At 40.4% G+C, this 16789-nt stretch overlaps 1 protein-coding gene across 1 annotated transcript in view; it reads left to right on the forward strand.

Moving 5' to 3' along the window:
• The window catches only part of epha7 (eph receptor A7), a 193781-nt gene that overhangs the window by 153681 nt on the left and 23311 nt on the right, over positions 1 to 16789 (forward strand). The window contains exons 9-11 of the mRNA XM_042333027.1: positions 3298 to 3353; positions 10119 to 10244; positions 11739 to 11924. Coding sequence (XP_042188961.1) covers positions 3298 to 3353; positions 10119 to 10244; positions 11739 to 11924 — 368 coding nt within the window. The remainder of the gene's footprint in view (positions 1 to 3297; positions 3354 to 10118; positions 10245 to 11738; positions 11925 to 16789) is intronic.

Here is a 16789-nt window from a genome sequence, read left to right on the forward strand (position 1 = left end):
ATTAAAATCTTTAACACATTGTTCACCAGCATTAACAGACATTTACTCAGCAGCTGTTGCCAAGGGCGACTAATTGGTGGAAACTGGTGCACGAACAACAACAAATTACACTTGCATAGCGCTTTTCACTTCAGGAGGACACCCCAAGGTGCTGAACAAGCATTCCATTTCCAAGTACCAACCACCTTCATCTTGGTGAGCACCCCAAGACTTAATACAAATTGTAAAATAAAACAAATTGAACCACTTTTAAATAAAAATCCCTAAATAAAAAATAAGTCAGGATATATATTCACCAGTACTCGTTTCTCCTGCCTGGGTTGGAAATGTTGATGCCATTGCTCATTTGGAGAGAACTATGATGTCTACAGTTAATTGCTTGGGGTACCGCATCGCTGAACAGCAAGACACTAGGATTTACATACTGCTGCTTTAAACAAACTGATACGGTGGAGAAGATCAGCTGGAATATTCTAATTGTGTGATCTTTTGAGTCGTTGCTTTTGATTCGTAAATTGTGTTTCCTTACAAGGTTTGCAGGTCTCGAACAATCAATAGGATGTGATAATCCTGAAATAATATAAACAGAATTAATGACTTGACAAGCTCTTCAATTCAAGGGCTCTTTCATGTACCTTAAAGTGCGCCGTAAATGGGTGTGGTGAGAAAGGATGTAATGCAACATTTTTGCGCCAAAAAAAGTACAAATAACCTAGTTGAAGGAATATGACTTTTTTAAAAAAAACATATGAAAGCAGATCAACAGTGATTTAGAGGGTTGATGAAATGACCTGGGACTTTTGAAAAATGTGACAATATGCTGAATGTCCCAGTGGAAGAGATGACCTTAAGAGCCCTACATAGGATTGCAATTTCTCAGTCCGAATGGGTTTGCTACCCCATATGTTTCTCATTACGATTAGGCCATTTTTTTCTCTCTCTCTCTGGCTGTGTTTGTTCTGTACTGTGATAGTAACATGTCATGTTTATGTTAGAAAATGAGTATCATCTGATCAGCACACTGTCCTTTGACCTTTGAGGCTGGGACTTGAACCCAATCCTTAGTGAGAAAACTGAAATCTCCTCCCCCGGCCATGGGGTCACTAAATTAAAATGAGCTTAAGCAGTTCATAGCACAATGTGACCAACTGTTCAAAATACATTGCCACTAAATTAACCATCTTGCTCAGAGAGGCCAGAAGGAGGGATGGTAATGAAAATGGGAGCATTTTATTGTGGTTTTCAAATCCCTCTTAGTATCTACCTCTTCGATCACGTCTCCACCATGTCCCCCATCCGCCTTATCTATATATATATTTATAATAATATGTGTGATGGATGCAGTGAGATGTTCTAAATATCCCCATAAGTTTTCACATTGTTCTTGCTACAAAAAGAGCAGTAGTGGTGGGTGAGAATCTGTTGCCATTATATAAGACTATTTTGTTCCCAGACTTTTTCCCCCCGTTTTGTAACATTATTTAGTCACCCATGATAGTATCATATGCTCTATACAAAAGGCAACACAGAAACATTGCAGTTTCTATACATTCAGTTCCTAGGAGTGAAGGCAGCGGCATTTGGTTAAGGATCAGATGTGTGCGTGGATGCCTCAAACAAAAACAACAGAGTGGATTTATATAGTGCCTTTCATGTCATGAGGATGACCCAAGGTGCTGGACAGTCAAGAATTTGCACTTCAGCTAGGGGTTTGATTTGGGAGGGTGGAGGGAAGGGAAGAGGTGGCGGAAAATTGACCAAAGGACAATCAAAGAGGAAGGTCTTGAGACTGACTTTGAAGGAGGTGAGGAAAGGGATGAGGCGAAGGGACTACAGGGTGGAGTTCCAAAGGGTGGGGACAAGTGATCCTGCTGGTATTTTTCATTATGGGTTGCCATGTGACAGCAGGAGTGAGGGCACTGTCAAAGCCATTGTATCAACCCAGCAAAAATAACCAAGAAAATGATGCGAAAGCAGAGCAGATACATCAACATCTGAAAGAGACAGCCTGGTCAGTTCTGATGAAGCATCAGGACCAAAATATTAGCTTTTTCTCTCTCTTTCAGATGCTAATTGACTCTCTGAGGACTTTCAGCATTTTCTGTTTTCAATTTCCATTTTCCGTTTTCACATTTGTATTTTTTATTCTGTTTATCTCAGTCACGAAAAGTGGACAAACTAAAGAAAGCCCTTTTAGTTATTCGTCCAATTTCTCCTCCAGTCTTTCAGATTTCAAAGCAAATAATGAAGAACAGTTATTGAGGCTTTATCTGATTTGGGAAGAACTGGGAGCGAAATAGAGTTCAGCTCACTCCCCCCCACTCCCCTTGGCCATTGCATCTTCAAACTCTCAAATGAAGATAAAACTTTCATTGTAGGTCAACCCTTATTGAATATTATTAAAGAATCTTTATCTGGGGACTAGATAAAGACTCCACATTTATTAAAGATATTTTATCAGGATAGTCATTTAAACTTAAAGCTATATTTCCAATGGGGCACTGGACAAGATGCCTGACAGATAACAGGTACATGAAAGGCAAGAGAAGAGTAACTGATTATGCACAAATGTTTCAATTAGTTACTCAATAAATGATTCCTTTGAGTTGTGGCCTTGTGTTCTTTTATCACAGGGTTTGATAAAAGGTTGAACAATTAAACGTGGAAACTGAGCAGTCAGTGCATTTTGAGAAATATTTTGTAAAAACAAGTCAATAGGCAGGTTAGACATTATTATGTCTGAAATGTTTTAAACGGGGTCTATGTTGTGATAATTCTTAATGGGAATTCCTTAACAAGGATAGGGAGCCTATTCCACCAAACTGTGGACTTTCTGATACGATCTGCTTCCAGAGTGGTGATCTCACAGGATGACAAGGAACTCCAATTGGATTTCTTATTAACGATTTACCTTAAGAAATACTGCACAGGTGGGATTCCAACTGTAACTTTTGATTTTTCCTGTTGTAAATGTTATTTAAACTCTGTGCACTGTTGATTTTTTTTCAGTAGAAATTCCAAATAGATATCGGGAACCGATATCCTGAATTGGAAATCTTGGATATTCTCGAAGCCAGTGTTATAAGGTCACCAGTTAATGTTGAAACATGTATCTGAAAATTGAGATGCGTAGGCCTTGAAGTTCACAAGTAGGAACCAAGCACAAGTCTTCAATTCCAGAGTGCTTGGTCTGACCAACTCCTATCCGTTAGTTACATAGGAAACATGGACATGGCTACTCACAGCACAAAGCGAATAGTTTCTTAACTTTAATGAATTGTCTGCCCTCTTTTTCAGACACTGTGGCTACAGTAAAGCTGACCAGGATGGGGATGAAGAACTGTACTTCCACTGTAAGTATGCTAATTATACTTCTGTGTCGCTCTCAGAAATATTTGGGTCATTTCCCAATCAGTCTTTGCTCTCTGTCACTGTGTCTTAATATGTATATATTTTGTCATGTTTTCCCCTTTTTATACCCTGTAATAATAGAATGCATAAGTAAAATAGGATGCAAAACCATGGCTCCAATCAATAACTGCCTGTGTCAGTCTCTAATTACTGCTGAAAATATTGCATCCTTCATCCAGGAAATGCAGGCATATGTCTAATCCTCAAAACACGCGACTCTCCTATTGCTGTAAATTCAGGAATATTCACTGAATATTTTTACGTCCGTTACTTTTTCCAGAGTTTCTACTGATTAATTTGCAGGTCACTGTCAGTACTTAAAGCCACTGGTTCCCACTGCTGTAGCATTGTGTCTTACGTTCACCAAGTCCATACTTTGAAAATGTTCTGAAGGACATAGGAAAAGGTGTAGGCTATTCAGCCCATTGAGCCCACTCCACTAGTTCATTGGTAGCGTGGCAGCTCTTTATCTTTCTAAATCTTACCTTTCTCCACTCTACTCAATACCCTTATTTCCGAAACATATAGGCCTGAAATTCAACTCAGTTCTAGCTTTCAAGACCATTTAGTCTCAAAAATCCAAACAGTGAATGGTTGAAACGTTTCAAACTTTTTTATAATTATTGTCAAATGTAGTGACTGTTTTATGTAGAGTGAAGTCCTATAATTACTGATAGAATAGGCCCAGGTTGCAAAGTGAGTTAAACTATTATCCTCTGCAACCCGAATTCAAATCCATCCTAAACTCATAACATGGTAAAACCCGTTCTCTGCTGGCTATACTACTCCAATGTTAAATAAGCTTGGACTGTGTAAATCCATTTTTAATTTGACACAAGCTCTCACTGCAAGGAAGTCTGGTATGAGAAATGGAAATGTCCCACTAGTGAAGTAGAGGTCCCCGTTTTAAGGTTAACGTTAAGGTCCATTGTTGGGAAAGCTTTGCCCTGCAGCTGGCAGTATTGTACCTGACCTGGGAGCGGTTGATGCTGAACATGATAGCACAAGGTGACCCATTGCCTAGCAATGCCATCCTTCATCTTCACAAACACAAACTCCCCATTTGCATTAAGTACAGATTGCTTTTCTCACTAATGCATTTACATTTTTTTAAAATAGCAACAGGGTTCTAAGATCTATGAACCTGTCAATTGAATGAGTTCAGTGGGACAAGCTTAGGTGTTATCAGTTTCTCAATCCAACCACTTTGAGCATTATCTTTGTATCTCTGATTTTAAACCCCACTAAAAAATTCTGGCATTAGCTCTTGTGAGCCCTATTAACAACTGATTAATTCTCTACAACTACACAGTCACTATACTCCATAGCAATTACCTGTGAAGCGCTTTGAGACATTCAGTGTTATAGGAGTGAAATTCAACGAGGATTATTAGTATTATTATAACCAGCAGGAAAAAATCAGCTGTATCTGTCTCCATGCATGAGTGAATGTGCGTGTGTGGCAATATAAATCACTGCTTGAAACTGCCATATACTGAGTTCCACAGAGCACATCAATCAACAGTGCATGCAGCCCAAGAACTGCTCAGGGTCAGCCGTGTATTGTTGGTAATGTCACAGTCCTCACCGTCCATCAGTTTTTAAAGTTCGAGACTTTGTCTGTGTTTCCCTTAATGTTTCCCACTGTCAAAACGATTTGCCCCTGGAGGCAGCGTAAGTGATAGCTCTGTGGATAACATGCAGAGCTCACTCACTCACTACCTTAGGCAAAGCACTGATTAAGCAAAAGAAGTTGTCACATCATAAGCATGGGCTGATTGGACAGGCTGCAAGAGAAGGGGAGGGAGAGAGAAAAAAAATCTCTCCAAAGCCTTGAAATTGCACTTACAAGTGGCACATGAGAAATAAAATGTATGAACAGCAGATTAATCTTACTACGTTAAGGACAGATTGCCTTTCTCACCAATGCATTTACCTGCTACCTGGATGTTACATGAACAGTCTATCTGCTGACAGCAGATAAATCCCATTAATAAATTCTACTTTTAGACCTAATTTGTCATGCAACTTTCCAGGGAGATTGTAATAAGACATTTCTATCAGATTCAGAGAAAATTTGGTCTTGCAAAGCAATTCTGAATAAGATTTGGACGAATCAACTGGCATTGATCCATAGTGATTCTGTAAAATGAGATGTGGATGAAGCATACTGGAAAGGCAGATTTTATTTATACCACAATAAAAATCCTATGTAGCTGGCTAGAAGAGAAGCCAATGAGCTAATGATTTATGTCCAGTCTTTTCAAAGATCATATATACGTTAGAATTTATCCTTTATGCTTTGAAGGCCATATCATCGTTGCTTGTAAATTAGTCTGTAGATGTCCTAATTGATCCTTTTGCTAAGGATTCATCAGGACATCTACCTTTCTGATCAGAATCTTTGCTGGTCTGTAAATGCCTATAGACTCTGCATTTGTTGCAAGTTTCTCCAACCATTGAATGCACTCTTCTAAGTCACGAGTTTCTGAATTACATAGATTTTATACTCCTCACACCCTTAAACAAGAATATAGATCTCTGTTTTTGTGAAGGGAATATGATACTACCTGCATTTTGCCCTTAATAGCAGCAGATGAGTTGAGTGAAAGGGGATTTTCGCTTCTTTGTTGGTTGAGGGAGGAAGTCCCAATCAGTATCTGAGAGGGAGATATACACAGCAAAGCTATTATAACAAGAACCCAGCAACATCAAGGAATTGAAATTATTAATAATCCCTGCATTTGACAGCGCCTTATCGCGTCGTCAAGACATTTCAAAGCACTTCACAAGATTCTTAAGTGTAGTGACGATGTATTTGTAGAAAAAATTAAGGAAGACGTGTAAAGGAACGGACATTTAGTAAAATTCAAGGAAATACTGCATTGTGGTCACATTGCTGAAATAGATCGTGGGGAAACTGCATTGAGTTGAATTTTTGCATTGAGCATCAATACAGCAGCTATCTCAAAATGTAGCACACAAGGGACAAAATCTGAGGAAATTACTACTGGATATTTTGCACATTAAAAAACCTATCAGGAAAGTTATGTTTTAAAAAGAACTGGCCCAGCACAGTGCAACCCAAGGGTTTCCAAAAGATTGGAGTGGACATGAAGCCAGATTGAAACATGGTTTCCCAATTATATTCAGATAATAGGAGTGTTAAAATAATGATAGGGTTTGAGAGGCTAAATAGTGAGAGGTGATTTCCAGCGATCGGCAACAAGAACGCATAAACACAAGATTGTTCATTGAGATCTTAACGGGAAGGTTAAGAGAATGCATTACCACAACTGACTATTGAGGCAGTTATGATGTTCAAAAAGGAATTAGATAAACACCTGAAGAGTGAAGTTATAAAAGGCTTTGAGAAAGGAGCACAGATGTGGGATTATAGCAGATAGTTCCAGTGGGGAGCAGGCATGCCACAAAATGATAGGTTGAACAGCTTCCTTCTGTGCTGATATTCTTATGATTTTATCTGCCACATGCACATTGTAGCCCTCAGTGTTATTCTAACCAGGCCTTGGTAGCATCAGTGAATGATCTTGTGTGGATACGTGGCCGAAATTCCACCTAGTCTTAGCTTGTGAAACCATTTTGTTTTACAGTTTAAAGTCGTACAGAATTGTGGAAACACTTTAAACTCAGTCTTAATTTGGAAGGCAGTTTTGCCGCAATACATAAAAAAAGAACAGATTTCCAGATCAAGGTTAAAATTTAAGACATTTTCCACAATTCTGCATCTCAAATTTTGAGCCAAAATAGTTTTACAGAAGGTGGAATTTCAGGCTTGTAATTAGGCTGTCACTGTTTTATTGGCCTCTCACTGACTTCATAATCAGGACAACAGGATATCCTAAAATCAAACATTAAATCCAACCTTAAGACTTACCTCTTCAACCAAGCCTATGGCGACTTCCCCCTTCTCCCTCGCTCAGTGTTCAATCCCATAATTGTGCAGCGCTCTGAGATGCTATCCTTTGTGAAGTGCGTTATGTAAATGCAAGTTGCATTATTTTTACAAATATTGACAATAATAATCATAAAACCATTATAGATGAACAAAACTAGTCGACAAAGCATAAGTGTACCTAAGTGGCCAGGAATGTCCAATTTACCTGTTTTGCTAATTCACTAAAGTCTAGTCAACAAAAAAACTGGCTACATTGACTTTATGTGATTGAGCAAGAGTCATACATTTAGAAAACCACTACTGATGCTTCATGTTATTGCTTGTTAAATTTCTCTACTTCTCCTCAACATTCAACAGAGGTTACCATTAGACTGTGATTCTGCACAGTCCTTAACTGAAGCATTCTCAGTGGGTATATATTGCTGCAGCTAATAATTGTACCATTTCTACCAACCATATGTCAGTCTTTTGCTTCACAACCTAGACCCAGCCAAGGTCAAACACTAAGAATTTTTTTCTCCCTGAGCGATACGCAGGCCATTTGATACTCAACTGCTGTGGCCAAGGTGGCTGGAGAGTTTCAGCCAATGAAAATTAACAGCTGCACATCTGAACAGGTCTACAGAGAACTCGGATTTAATGAGGTGCTGGGTAGCAGAAGCATTTTTGCATTGCATTCACACCAGTAATTGGGTGACTTTGGCTGTTTTTGTTCATATAGTGAAATTGCCTCAGCCTCTTAGAAAGCTTTATGACAACAAGCTCGTAGATAAGATTGTTCCAGTGCTATTTGGGATTCAGAAGATTACCTCAGTCTATACGCTGCTTTTCACTGAGCTGAATGAAGAGAATGATCTGCTGGCTGCCTGCATCCACAGATAGAAACTTTACTTCACATTATTCCTATTATTAGAATAGTGTTGAAGCGAGAGAGGGGAGGAGCAGAAGGGGGATAGCATCATGTGATCATGGAATGAATAAAACTAATCAGGAATACTGCAAGGACAAGAGAATTTCATCCCTGTTTTGAGATAATCTGTCACAAACAAAATGGAAAGTGTTAACACCACATGTAAATGAAAAGACCTTTGCGATCCATCTGACAACTAAAGTAAACTATATCCTCTTCTCTTTCTCATATGAACTCCAGCAATTGGCTTTCTAAAGTAGAAACCTGTATCAATAAACTCCCAACCAGCACTATAACGGTCATGTTTTGTCTAGTCAGACAAAAAGCCGGTCAGTGCACAGGAAGTCAAAATGGTTGACTTCCACATCATCAGGTCACCACTGAAGTGAAGGGAACCACCACACCACCACTTCCTGCAGGCAAGAGTGATGTCAGAAGTGACCTGATGATCCAGTTGTCAGATATTTTGTCTTGCCCATGCCGGTCGGTGTTTTGAAGCAGTGATGGAGCAGGCCTGTGGTTTTCTGTTTTTTTTGTGTAAGTAGATATCGGGGTTCATACTCAAGTGAACCCAGGTTATAGTGAAGCATACAGGTTTGTAGTCTAATTCCCTGTTGAATTACCTGACGCAATTTGCTTCCACTACCTCTCTGACTAGTCCATTCCAAATATTCTCCACACTCTGGGTCTGAAATATGGTATTCATAACAGGATTCAAAAGTATTCCTAAATATTGAAACCTGCAAATAACCAGATGTGTCACACCGACCCGAGGGCATTCTGCTCTGACTCAATCTCCTCCCTGTTGTGAAGGATGCATTTTCAACTCTTGCTTGTAAAGAAGTTAAATCTAAACTCTCTCTTTACTTTCCCTCTTCCAAGTTTGGATCCGTGTCCCCTGTTGCAGAATCCTAACACCCAAGCTCCTCCCAAACTGTAGATTATCTAGATTTCAGCAACCTGTATAATTTCCCATAGTAGACTCCGCGAACCTTTCACCCCTGTACTCACAACTGCACCGGCTCCTCATTCCCCAGCAGATTGAATTCAAGATCCTCACATTCAATTCCCTCCATTGTCTCTCCTCGCGCTATCTCTGCAACCCTACCAACCAGATCATTCCCTTCACTCAACAAACACTGGTCTGCTTCATGTCCCCTATCCAATCCTCTTCAATTCTGGAACTCCATCCTGAAATCCATCCAACTGATTCCCTCTTGCCCCACTTTCGGAGCCTACCTCGAGACTTACCTCTGACTTCGCTTTGGGTCACCCTAGTTAGCTGCTGCCCCACCCCCACCAAGCAGTGTAAAATGCTATGAAACATCCACCCAACATGAAAGGCACTACATAAATATAAAAGTGTTCAGTGCACCTGTAATGTTTAGCATCATCAATACTTTGAGACAATCTTTCTGAGTCTTATCTTCTCCAGTTTCTTCTAACTCAATTGGCATCTCTGAATTAGGTGCTTTTGTCCTACTCTCTCCAACTCCAACCAATTGTAATAAGGTAAACCCTCAATTATAATAATACAACGAGAATTATATGCAGCATTCAGATAGATTGAACCAGGACTCCGTACAGAAAGGTGATCAAACAACTTACTCTCAGACTTCTTTGTGTGATTGCAAGGGCAGGACAGAAGTGGCTTCCATCCTAGTAACAGAATAATGGAGAAAACCTGATGTCTGGCCATAGAACTAAATACATTTACAGCATGGTGGAGCCAATCAGCCCATCATGTCTGTGACTTCATTGCTTTCATGACAGCATCTTTCTTCAGTTGTTAAGTGTTGTGCTTTTAGTGATGCATTGACCACGAGACAGCAGCCCCTAGTCACTTGTCTGAATCACTCTTCCCTCACTCTCTTCCAGTTAAGTTGCCGGGTACAAGAACATACATCGATCCGGAAACCTACGAGGATCCAAATCGGGCTGTTCATCAATTTGCCAAGGAATTAGATGCCTCCTGTATTAAGATTGAACGAGTGATTGGAGCAGGTGAGATATCCAGTCCTATCAAAAGCTTTAGTGCCAATATGTATTGGAGAACGTCAGCCAGGGACCATTTGAATCACGAGTCAGCAGGTTTCAGAAATAAGCCACGTGCTTGGTTCAGGAGTTTTATCTGATGCAGTAAAGGAACATGGAGCAAATGTGATGCCTGTGTCCAGAACGCTTACCATTTCAGTGGGTGGTTCATGTGCTTCAGATTGCAGAAACTACTGTCTGCCAAACCCTGTTGTTTCATAGTAAGGTCATTTTAAAAATACGTTGTCAATGCATTTCACAGAAACTTTGTGAATCATTGTCAATGTTATAAGCTATATATCAAATCCAAGGATTATTATTATAACCTTTGAGACGTTGTCGACATTATAGGAGCTATATCAAATTCAAGAATTATTATTATAACCTTAGCAATTTCAATAATGCTCCAAGTTCAGCGCTTATTAATATTGTTAGGAAGAAAAAATACCTTCAGAAATAGTCTTGTTCCCAATGGAACACCAGGTGATACCGTAGCCCATCAGACTGACAAAGATTTCTGATTTACTTAAATAAATAGTCAGCCAAACATTCCATCTGATGTCTCCTGTTACCTTTACTACTGGCAGGAACTGCAAGTGCCTGATTCCTAATACATAATATATTTGTATGAATAAATATGCGGATTATGCCATCCAATAGGCATTTTGCATGTTATGCAAAGCCTAGTGGGCACTCAATGGGGAAACAATTCCCTGTACTGATTGGGATTACTTTTGGTTTATTCATGTTGAGTAAAATGGGAACTTTGAAGTTAAGTATCCATGCATGTATAGACTCAGTTTGCTTAGATCTGTGTGTTGTATCACATGCATATCCTTTCAAGCTGGATGAAAACAAAGTGGAGAAATTTTGACCAACTGTAGATGTTAAAGCCAGGACATTTTCATAGCTCCTGCAATAAAGTACATTTTGTTTTAAGCCTTAAAGTAACTACACTCAAATGCTGAAATAACCTTTAATGCACGCTGAAATCTGAAGGAGTAAAGAAAAGTGTAGGTTCAGCATTCACCCATGATGCTGTGATATCATTATGTGGCAGTGAGGATATTGTACCCTGACCAGACAACAAAAAGGCCATTAACTAAGAGCAGGTTGTACACAGAGAGAAAGAAGTAATTACTTTGTATTCTCACATGGATAGTTAAGTCTAAACAATATCTATTTTTAGCATTAAGGTGTCATCTAAAATACAGCACTTGTTCAAAATGATACACTGTTTATCAGGGAGAAAAAGTGGCTGAGAGGAAGAAAGACTGGATTGCTGGGTATTGGCTGGGCGTAATCCGTGTTTCATTGTTAACCCCTTTTAAACTCGGTAAAGCAGGACTGCAATGGTGTGCTGAAAGCTGATGTGTGTAAAATGTTCCAAGTAATTATATCAAGAAGGGAATATGTGCACCAGTACATCTCTGCCCTGACACAAAAGCTGCTGTTGTTCTTCAGGTGAATTCGGAGAGGTGTGCAGTGGTCGACTGAAGCTCCCAGGAAAGAGGGACACAGCTGTGGCCATCAAAACACTGAAAGTGGGTTTCACGGAAAAACAGCGAAGAGATTTTCTCTGTGAAGCGAGCATCATGGGGCAGTTTGATTATCCAAATGTGGTGCACTTGGAAGGAGTCGTTACCCGGGGTAAGCCTAGGTGTCCGGTCCATTATGTGAAAATGACTACAGTATTAACTGCCGCAAGTCAGTTTGGTGAAACAACGTGCAATTAACATTCACTGAAATTTTATGATCAAATATGGTATGAGCTCTATTAAAGCCACTAGTCCCCGTATTCTCTATTCCACTGCTTGCAAACCTGCTCATCCAGAACTCAGGCCCCACATTCTTTCCCACACAAAGCTCTGTGAGTCCATCGCCTCCATCCTTGCCTGGTTTTATTGGCTCCCTATCGTGCATCACATCAATTTGAAGATCCTTGTTTTAACTTTCAAATGCCCAAATGGCCCTTACCCCACCCTGTCACTGGAATACTTTGCAATCCTAGTCCACCGCCCATTCCCTTGGGTCTGTCAACTCAACTCCCTTTCATGTCCGCATCCTGGAATCAGTGGGTGAGATTTTAGTGATTTTCTCCCTGCTTTCAAATACTTTGTCCCAAAATCCACCTGCTCCACATCAACAACAATAAAGTTCCATTTGTAAAGCGCCCTTCACATTGGGAGGACATCCCAAGGTTCTGGACAGTCAGTGTTTCGGAACCGAGCTGGGGGTTGGGATTGGGGAGGGTGGAAGGCAGGGGGGAAAGGAGGGTGATCAAAAGCACAGTCAAAGAGGAGAGGCTTGAGATGGGTGTTGAAGGAGGCAAGGGAGGGGGTAAGGTGGCTGACTGCAGGATGGAGTTCCAGAGGGTGGAGACAGAGTGGCAGAAGGCTTGCCTGCCAATGGTGAGGTGAGCAAGGTGGGAGACGTGAAGCAGGCTAGAGCCCACTGAGTGGAGGGAATGGGCAAGATGGTAAGGGGTTAGGAAGTTGCAGAGGTTGGGGGGAGAGAGGCCACGGAGGGCTTTGAAGGTGAGGACAAGGATCTTGAACTGTATCCTCTGTGTGATGGGAAGCCAGTGAAGTCGGCCATGATGGGGGTGATAGGGTCATGGGGCCTGGTGCGGGAGAGAACACAGGCTACAGAGTTCTGCAGCCTATGGAGGAAGGAGTTGGGGAGGCCGACAAGCAAGCAGTTTGATTAGTCAAGTCTGGAAGTTATGAATGCATGTGTGAGTGTTTAGGAGACCTGCAGTGTGAGACAGTGGCGGAGCCAGGTGGTGTTGCAGAGGTGGGGGAAGACAGAGCAGGTCATGGCATGGATGTGGGGTAGAAAGGATAGTTGAGGGTCAAACAACTCCAAGGTTCTGGACTGGCTCAGTGAGGTGGAGTGTGCATCCATGAATGACGATGCTGTTAGCAACTGAGGTGTGGAGTTGCTGATGGTGGCTAATCAGGAGAGCCTCGGTCTTGTTGACTCTCAACTGAAGAAAGTTAGCTCTCATCCAAGACTTGATGTATGACAGATATTCTGTCAGCACAGCAGTGGTTCTGGAGTCAAGAGTGGAGGCAGAGAGGTAAAGTTTGGTGTCATCCGCATACATGTGGAAATTGACCCCATGTCTGCGGATAATGTCACCAAGAGGGAGCATATAAATATTGAAGAGGAAGGAACCAATGACAGAACCCTGAGGAATGCCATACGAGACTGTGCGGGAGCTAGAGGAGAAACCGTTTGTGGAGATGAAGTGGAGGCGGTGTGAGAGGTACGATCTGAACCAGTCAAGACAGAACCGTGAAGATTGTGGTGAGAGGAGAGGCGGTGGATGAGGCTAGAGTGGTCAATGGTGGTGAAGGCAGCAGAGAGGTCAAGGAGTATGAGGAGGTAGAGGGAGCCCTGGTTGCAGATGGACAGAATGTCATTTGTCACTCTGACCAGGGGTGTGTCTGTGCTGTGGTCAGCATGCAAATCTGATTGGAGAGGTCACTCCTCTTTGCTTCCAAAACCACCTTAAAACCGATCCTTTCGTCAAACGTTTGGCCACCTCGCACCTCGCTCAGGATCCCACTCCACATTCTGAAGCACATTGATGTATGTTTCATGAAAGAACCAATGTAAATGAAAATTTTGCAGGGAAAGAGACTGGTGCTATTGTGCAGGGAAAGAGACTGATGCTATTGTGTAGTTGATGGCGGGATGTAAGGGAGGAGAAATCATTAATTTATTAGAGTGAAAATTATGACCATTGATGTGTTAATTGTCACCAGTAATAATTATCACATTATAGAAAATTCTACCCCGTTGTTGTCCTAATTGGTAGACTGATTGTGAGAATCTTAAAGTTTTCCCATGGATTGCAGTATTGCATTAGCTGGTTAGTGGGGTACCGGCTTGACTTTTTTTATTGAGATAGACCTGGACTTCAACAGCAATCCAAGGGCCAGATGTGCAGCTTCATACTCAACCATTGTGACAGAGTCAGGGTGCGAAGGGAAGATATCCACAGCCAAGCCATAAATAAAACCATGTCGATTTGTTAATGAAGTGATCATTTGCACCAGTGATGATTAATATTGAATTCATCACTAAATTTATAAATTGTTGAATAATTTCAGTAATTAGCTATGTTGAAAGGGTTGGGTAGATTTGGGTTGTCTTTGTAGTTAAGGAGGTTTAAGGATGATCTGATTGATGTGTTTAAAATATTGCATAGAATTGACAAGCTAGATAATGGACAACTCTGCTTGTGGTAGAAAGATCCAAGCTAGTGTACATAACCTTAAAATTGGAACAAGGATGTTTAGAAGTGAGATTAGCACATGCTTCTTCACAATCCGGGTTGTGAAGCTGTGGAAAACACTTCTCTTGGCAACAAAAAGCAACAGAGAGAGAATTATTTGTGGAATGTTTAAAAGAGAGATAGAAAGATAATTGGGAAGTAAAAAAAATTAAGGTATAGTTGAAAATGGGATTTAAAAATCTGACATGATCTAACAAAGTGGTGGAACAGATTAATGAGATTAATGACTTCTTCCTATTTATTCCTATGTTCCTAATTAGTTCTGTCAAACCGTCCAGGAAATGGGATTGTTGTCAAGCAGATTGATGGAATTTCCTTCCTGTTAAATACTGTGTAAATGCAGTGATAATTTAATCCGGTCATTGACTTCAAATTACAAACATACATTATATATTGACTCAAATTGTGGTTCTCCTCAAATTATGTACCAAATAGCTATTACTCTCTGAATTCCAACCACTCAACACAATGCAATCTACATTTTCATTGTGATTTCACATCGGGAGGATATCCCAAAGAGGGGTAACCGAGCTGGGTGTGGGAGTCGAATGGGGTGAGGAGAGATGATCGGCAGAAAATAGATGGAACCTTAACTGAAGCACAATATAAATAAATATACACAAGAAATTTACCGTGCAAGTGTATTTTGTCCATATTTGTGCATGACTGAAATCATTTACTTTTGGTGTAATTAATAATTTGGGATTATAACTACCATTAAGAATTTTGGGGTAAATATGGATGAGCAAAATGGCCCTGAGATTCCCACAACTATTTTCTTAACTATTTTGTAATTTGCCAATTTAAGTTTTATGAATATTGCAAACTAGAAGTAGTAAGATGATATGATTAGTTTTGATTAAAAAAACTCCCATTAGCCCATCTGATCCTTATACACATCCTCCCATTACAGCATCAAGCTGTGTTTTACAGGAATCTTGTGTCCTGGTTCCAACTGCCTTCTTGGCAACCTGTTCCAGTCATTAATTACTCTCTGGGAAAATATATATTTCCTGGGGTCTGTCCTGATATTGCTCTTTGTGACCTTAAAAGTGTGTCCTCTTCTGCTTTATTGATGTATCTGAAAATATTGACCTGGTAGACAGAACCTAAATAAATAACATAATCAAACAATAGCATGTTAATCTGGATGTCAATGCTAAATTTCTGTAATGTAGAATATTTTATATGGGCAAAAAATAGCTTACAATGTTTGAAAAGATTTGACCAATTTAGGTGCAGAATATGGCACCGGAGGCTGGCCACTGTCCAACCCAGGCAGGAAGAAAATCTACAGGATAGTCACTCCATCAACCCCTCCTACCCAGCCCGGCTTCCCTCATACATCTGTTTGCAGCCAGCTGTAGATCATTGCTGTGAGAGGACTGAGGTCAAGTAATTGCCTTCTTTCTGAGCTAGGAACTGGTTTATGGTCCAAGGAAGCTAAAAGAAAGGAGGAAAACAACTAGTCAGTGGGGATTTGAGTCTGGCATAGTCAGCACAATAAAGCCACATTTTGGGAAGGGTTATATGTTGCAATAAATTAGTTCACTAAACTTTAGGAGCTGGGTTTGAATTCAGCCCAAACTGATCAGTTTCATCCCTCTGTTGTTAACTGTGAGGGTCCTATGTAAAGTGTGTTTGGACAGCAAACTCAGTTCTTTGTGTACATAAGTCCACAACACAAGAACTCTAATTCAGCAATCATTTACATGGCCTGACATTTAAAGAGTACTGCAATAAAAACTAGACTATTAAACTCTGCTACAATTATATGAGATGCAGCAGATGGAATCAAAGGCCTACCACCAAGATTTCATTTTTAATTGGCAACAGAGATAGACCAACTAGGTTGCTTTTCACCCATAGGGTTCATAAAGTGCTCCATGCTGGGCCTTGCTGTCATAAAAAACATTTTGGGTTGTAACCTTTGTTTTGAACAAGGTTTGGTTCATGAATCTCATCACAAACCATTGTTTTATTGACCCCATTTACAGTCATTTGTACAGTGCCTTGGGATGTCCTCCCGACGTGAAAGTCGCTAGAAAAATGTAATCTTGTTGTTGTTGTTGTCATATGAGAAACCTATCTGACACATCTGGCATGAATATAAATGCAAGTTGTTGTGATATCCTCCCTACGTGTGGTTTCCTGACAATTGCTTACTTTACCTGTTACGTAACCTCATGGTATCTTGTACAGTTACAAC

The sequence above is a fragment of the Callorhinchus milii genome, unplaced genomic scaffold (genome assembly GCF_018977255.1).
Source record: "Callorhinchus milii isolate IMCB2004 unplaced genomic scaffold, IMCB_Cmil_1.0 Scaffold3, whole genome shotgun sequence".
Taxonomy (NCBI): domain Eukaryota; kingdom Metazoa; phylum Chordata; class Chondrichthyes; order Chimaeriformes; family Callorhinchidae; genus Callorhinchus; species Callorhinchus milii.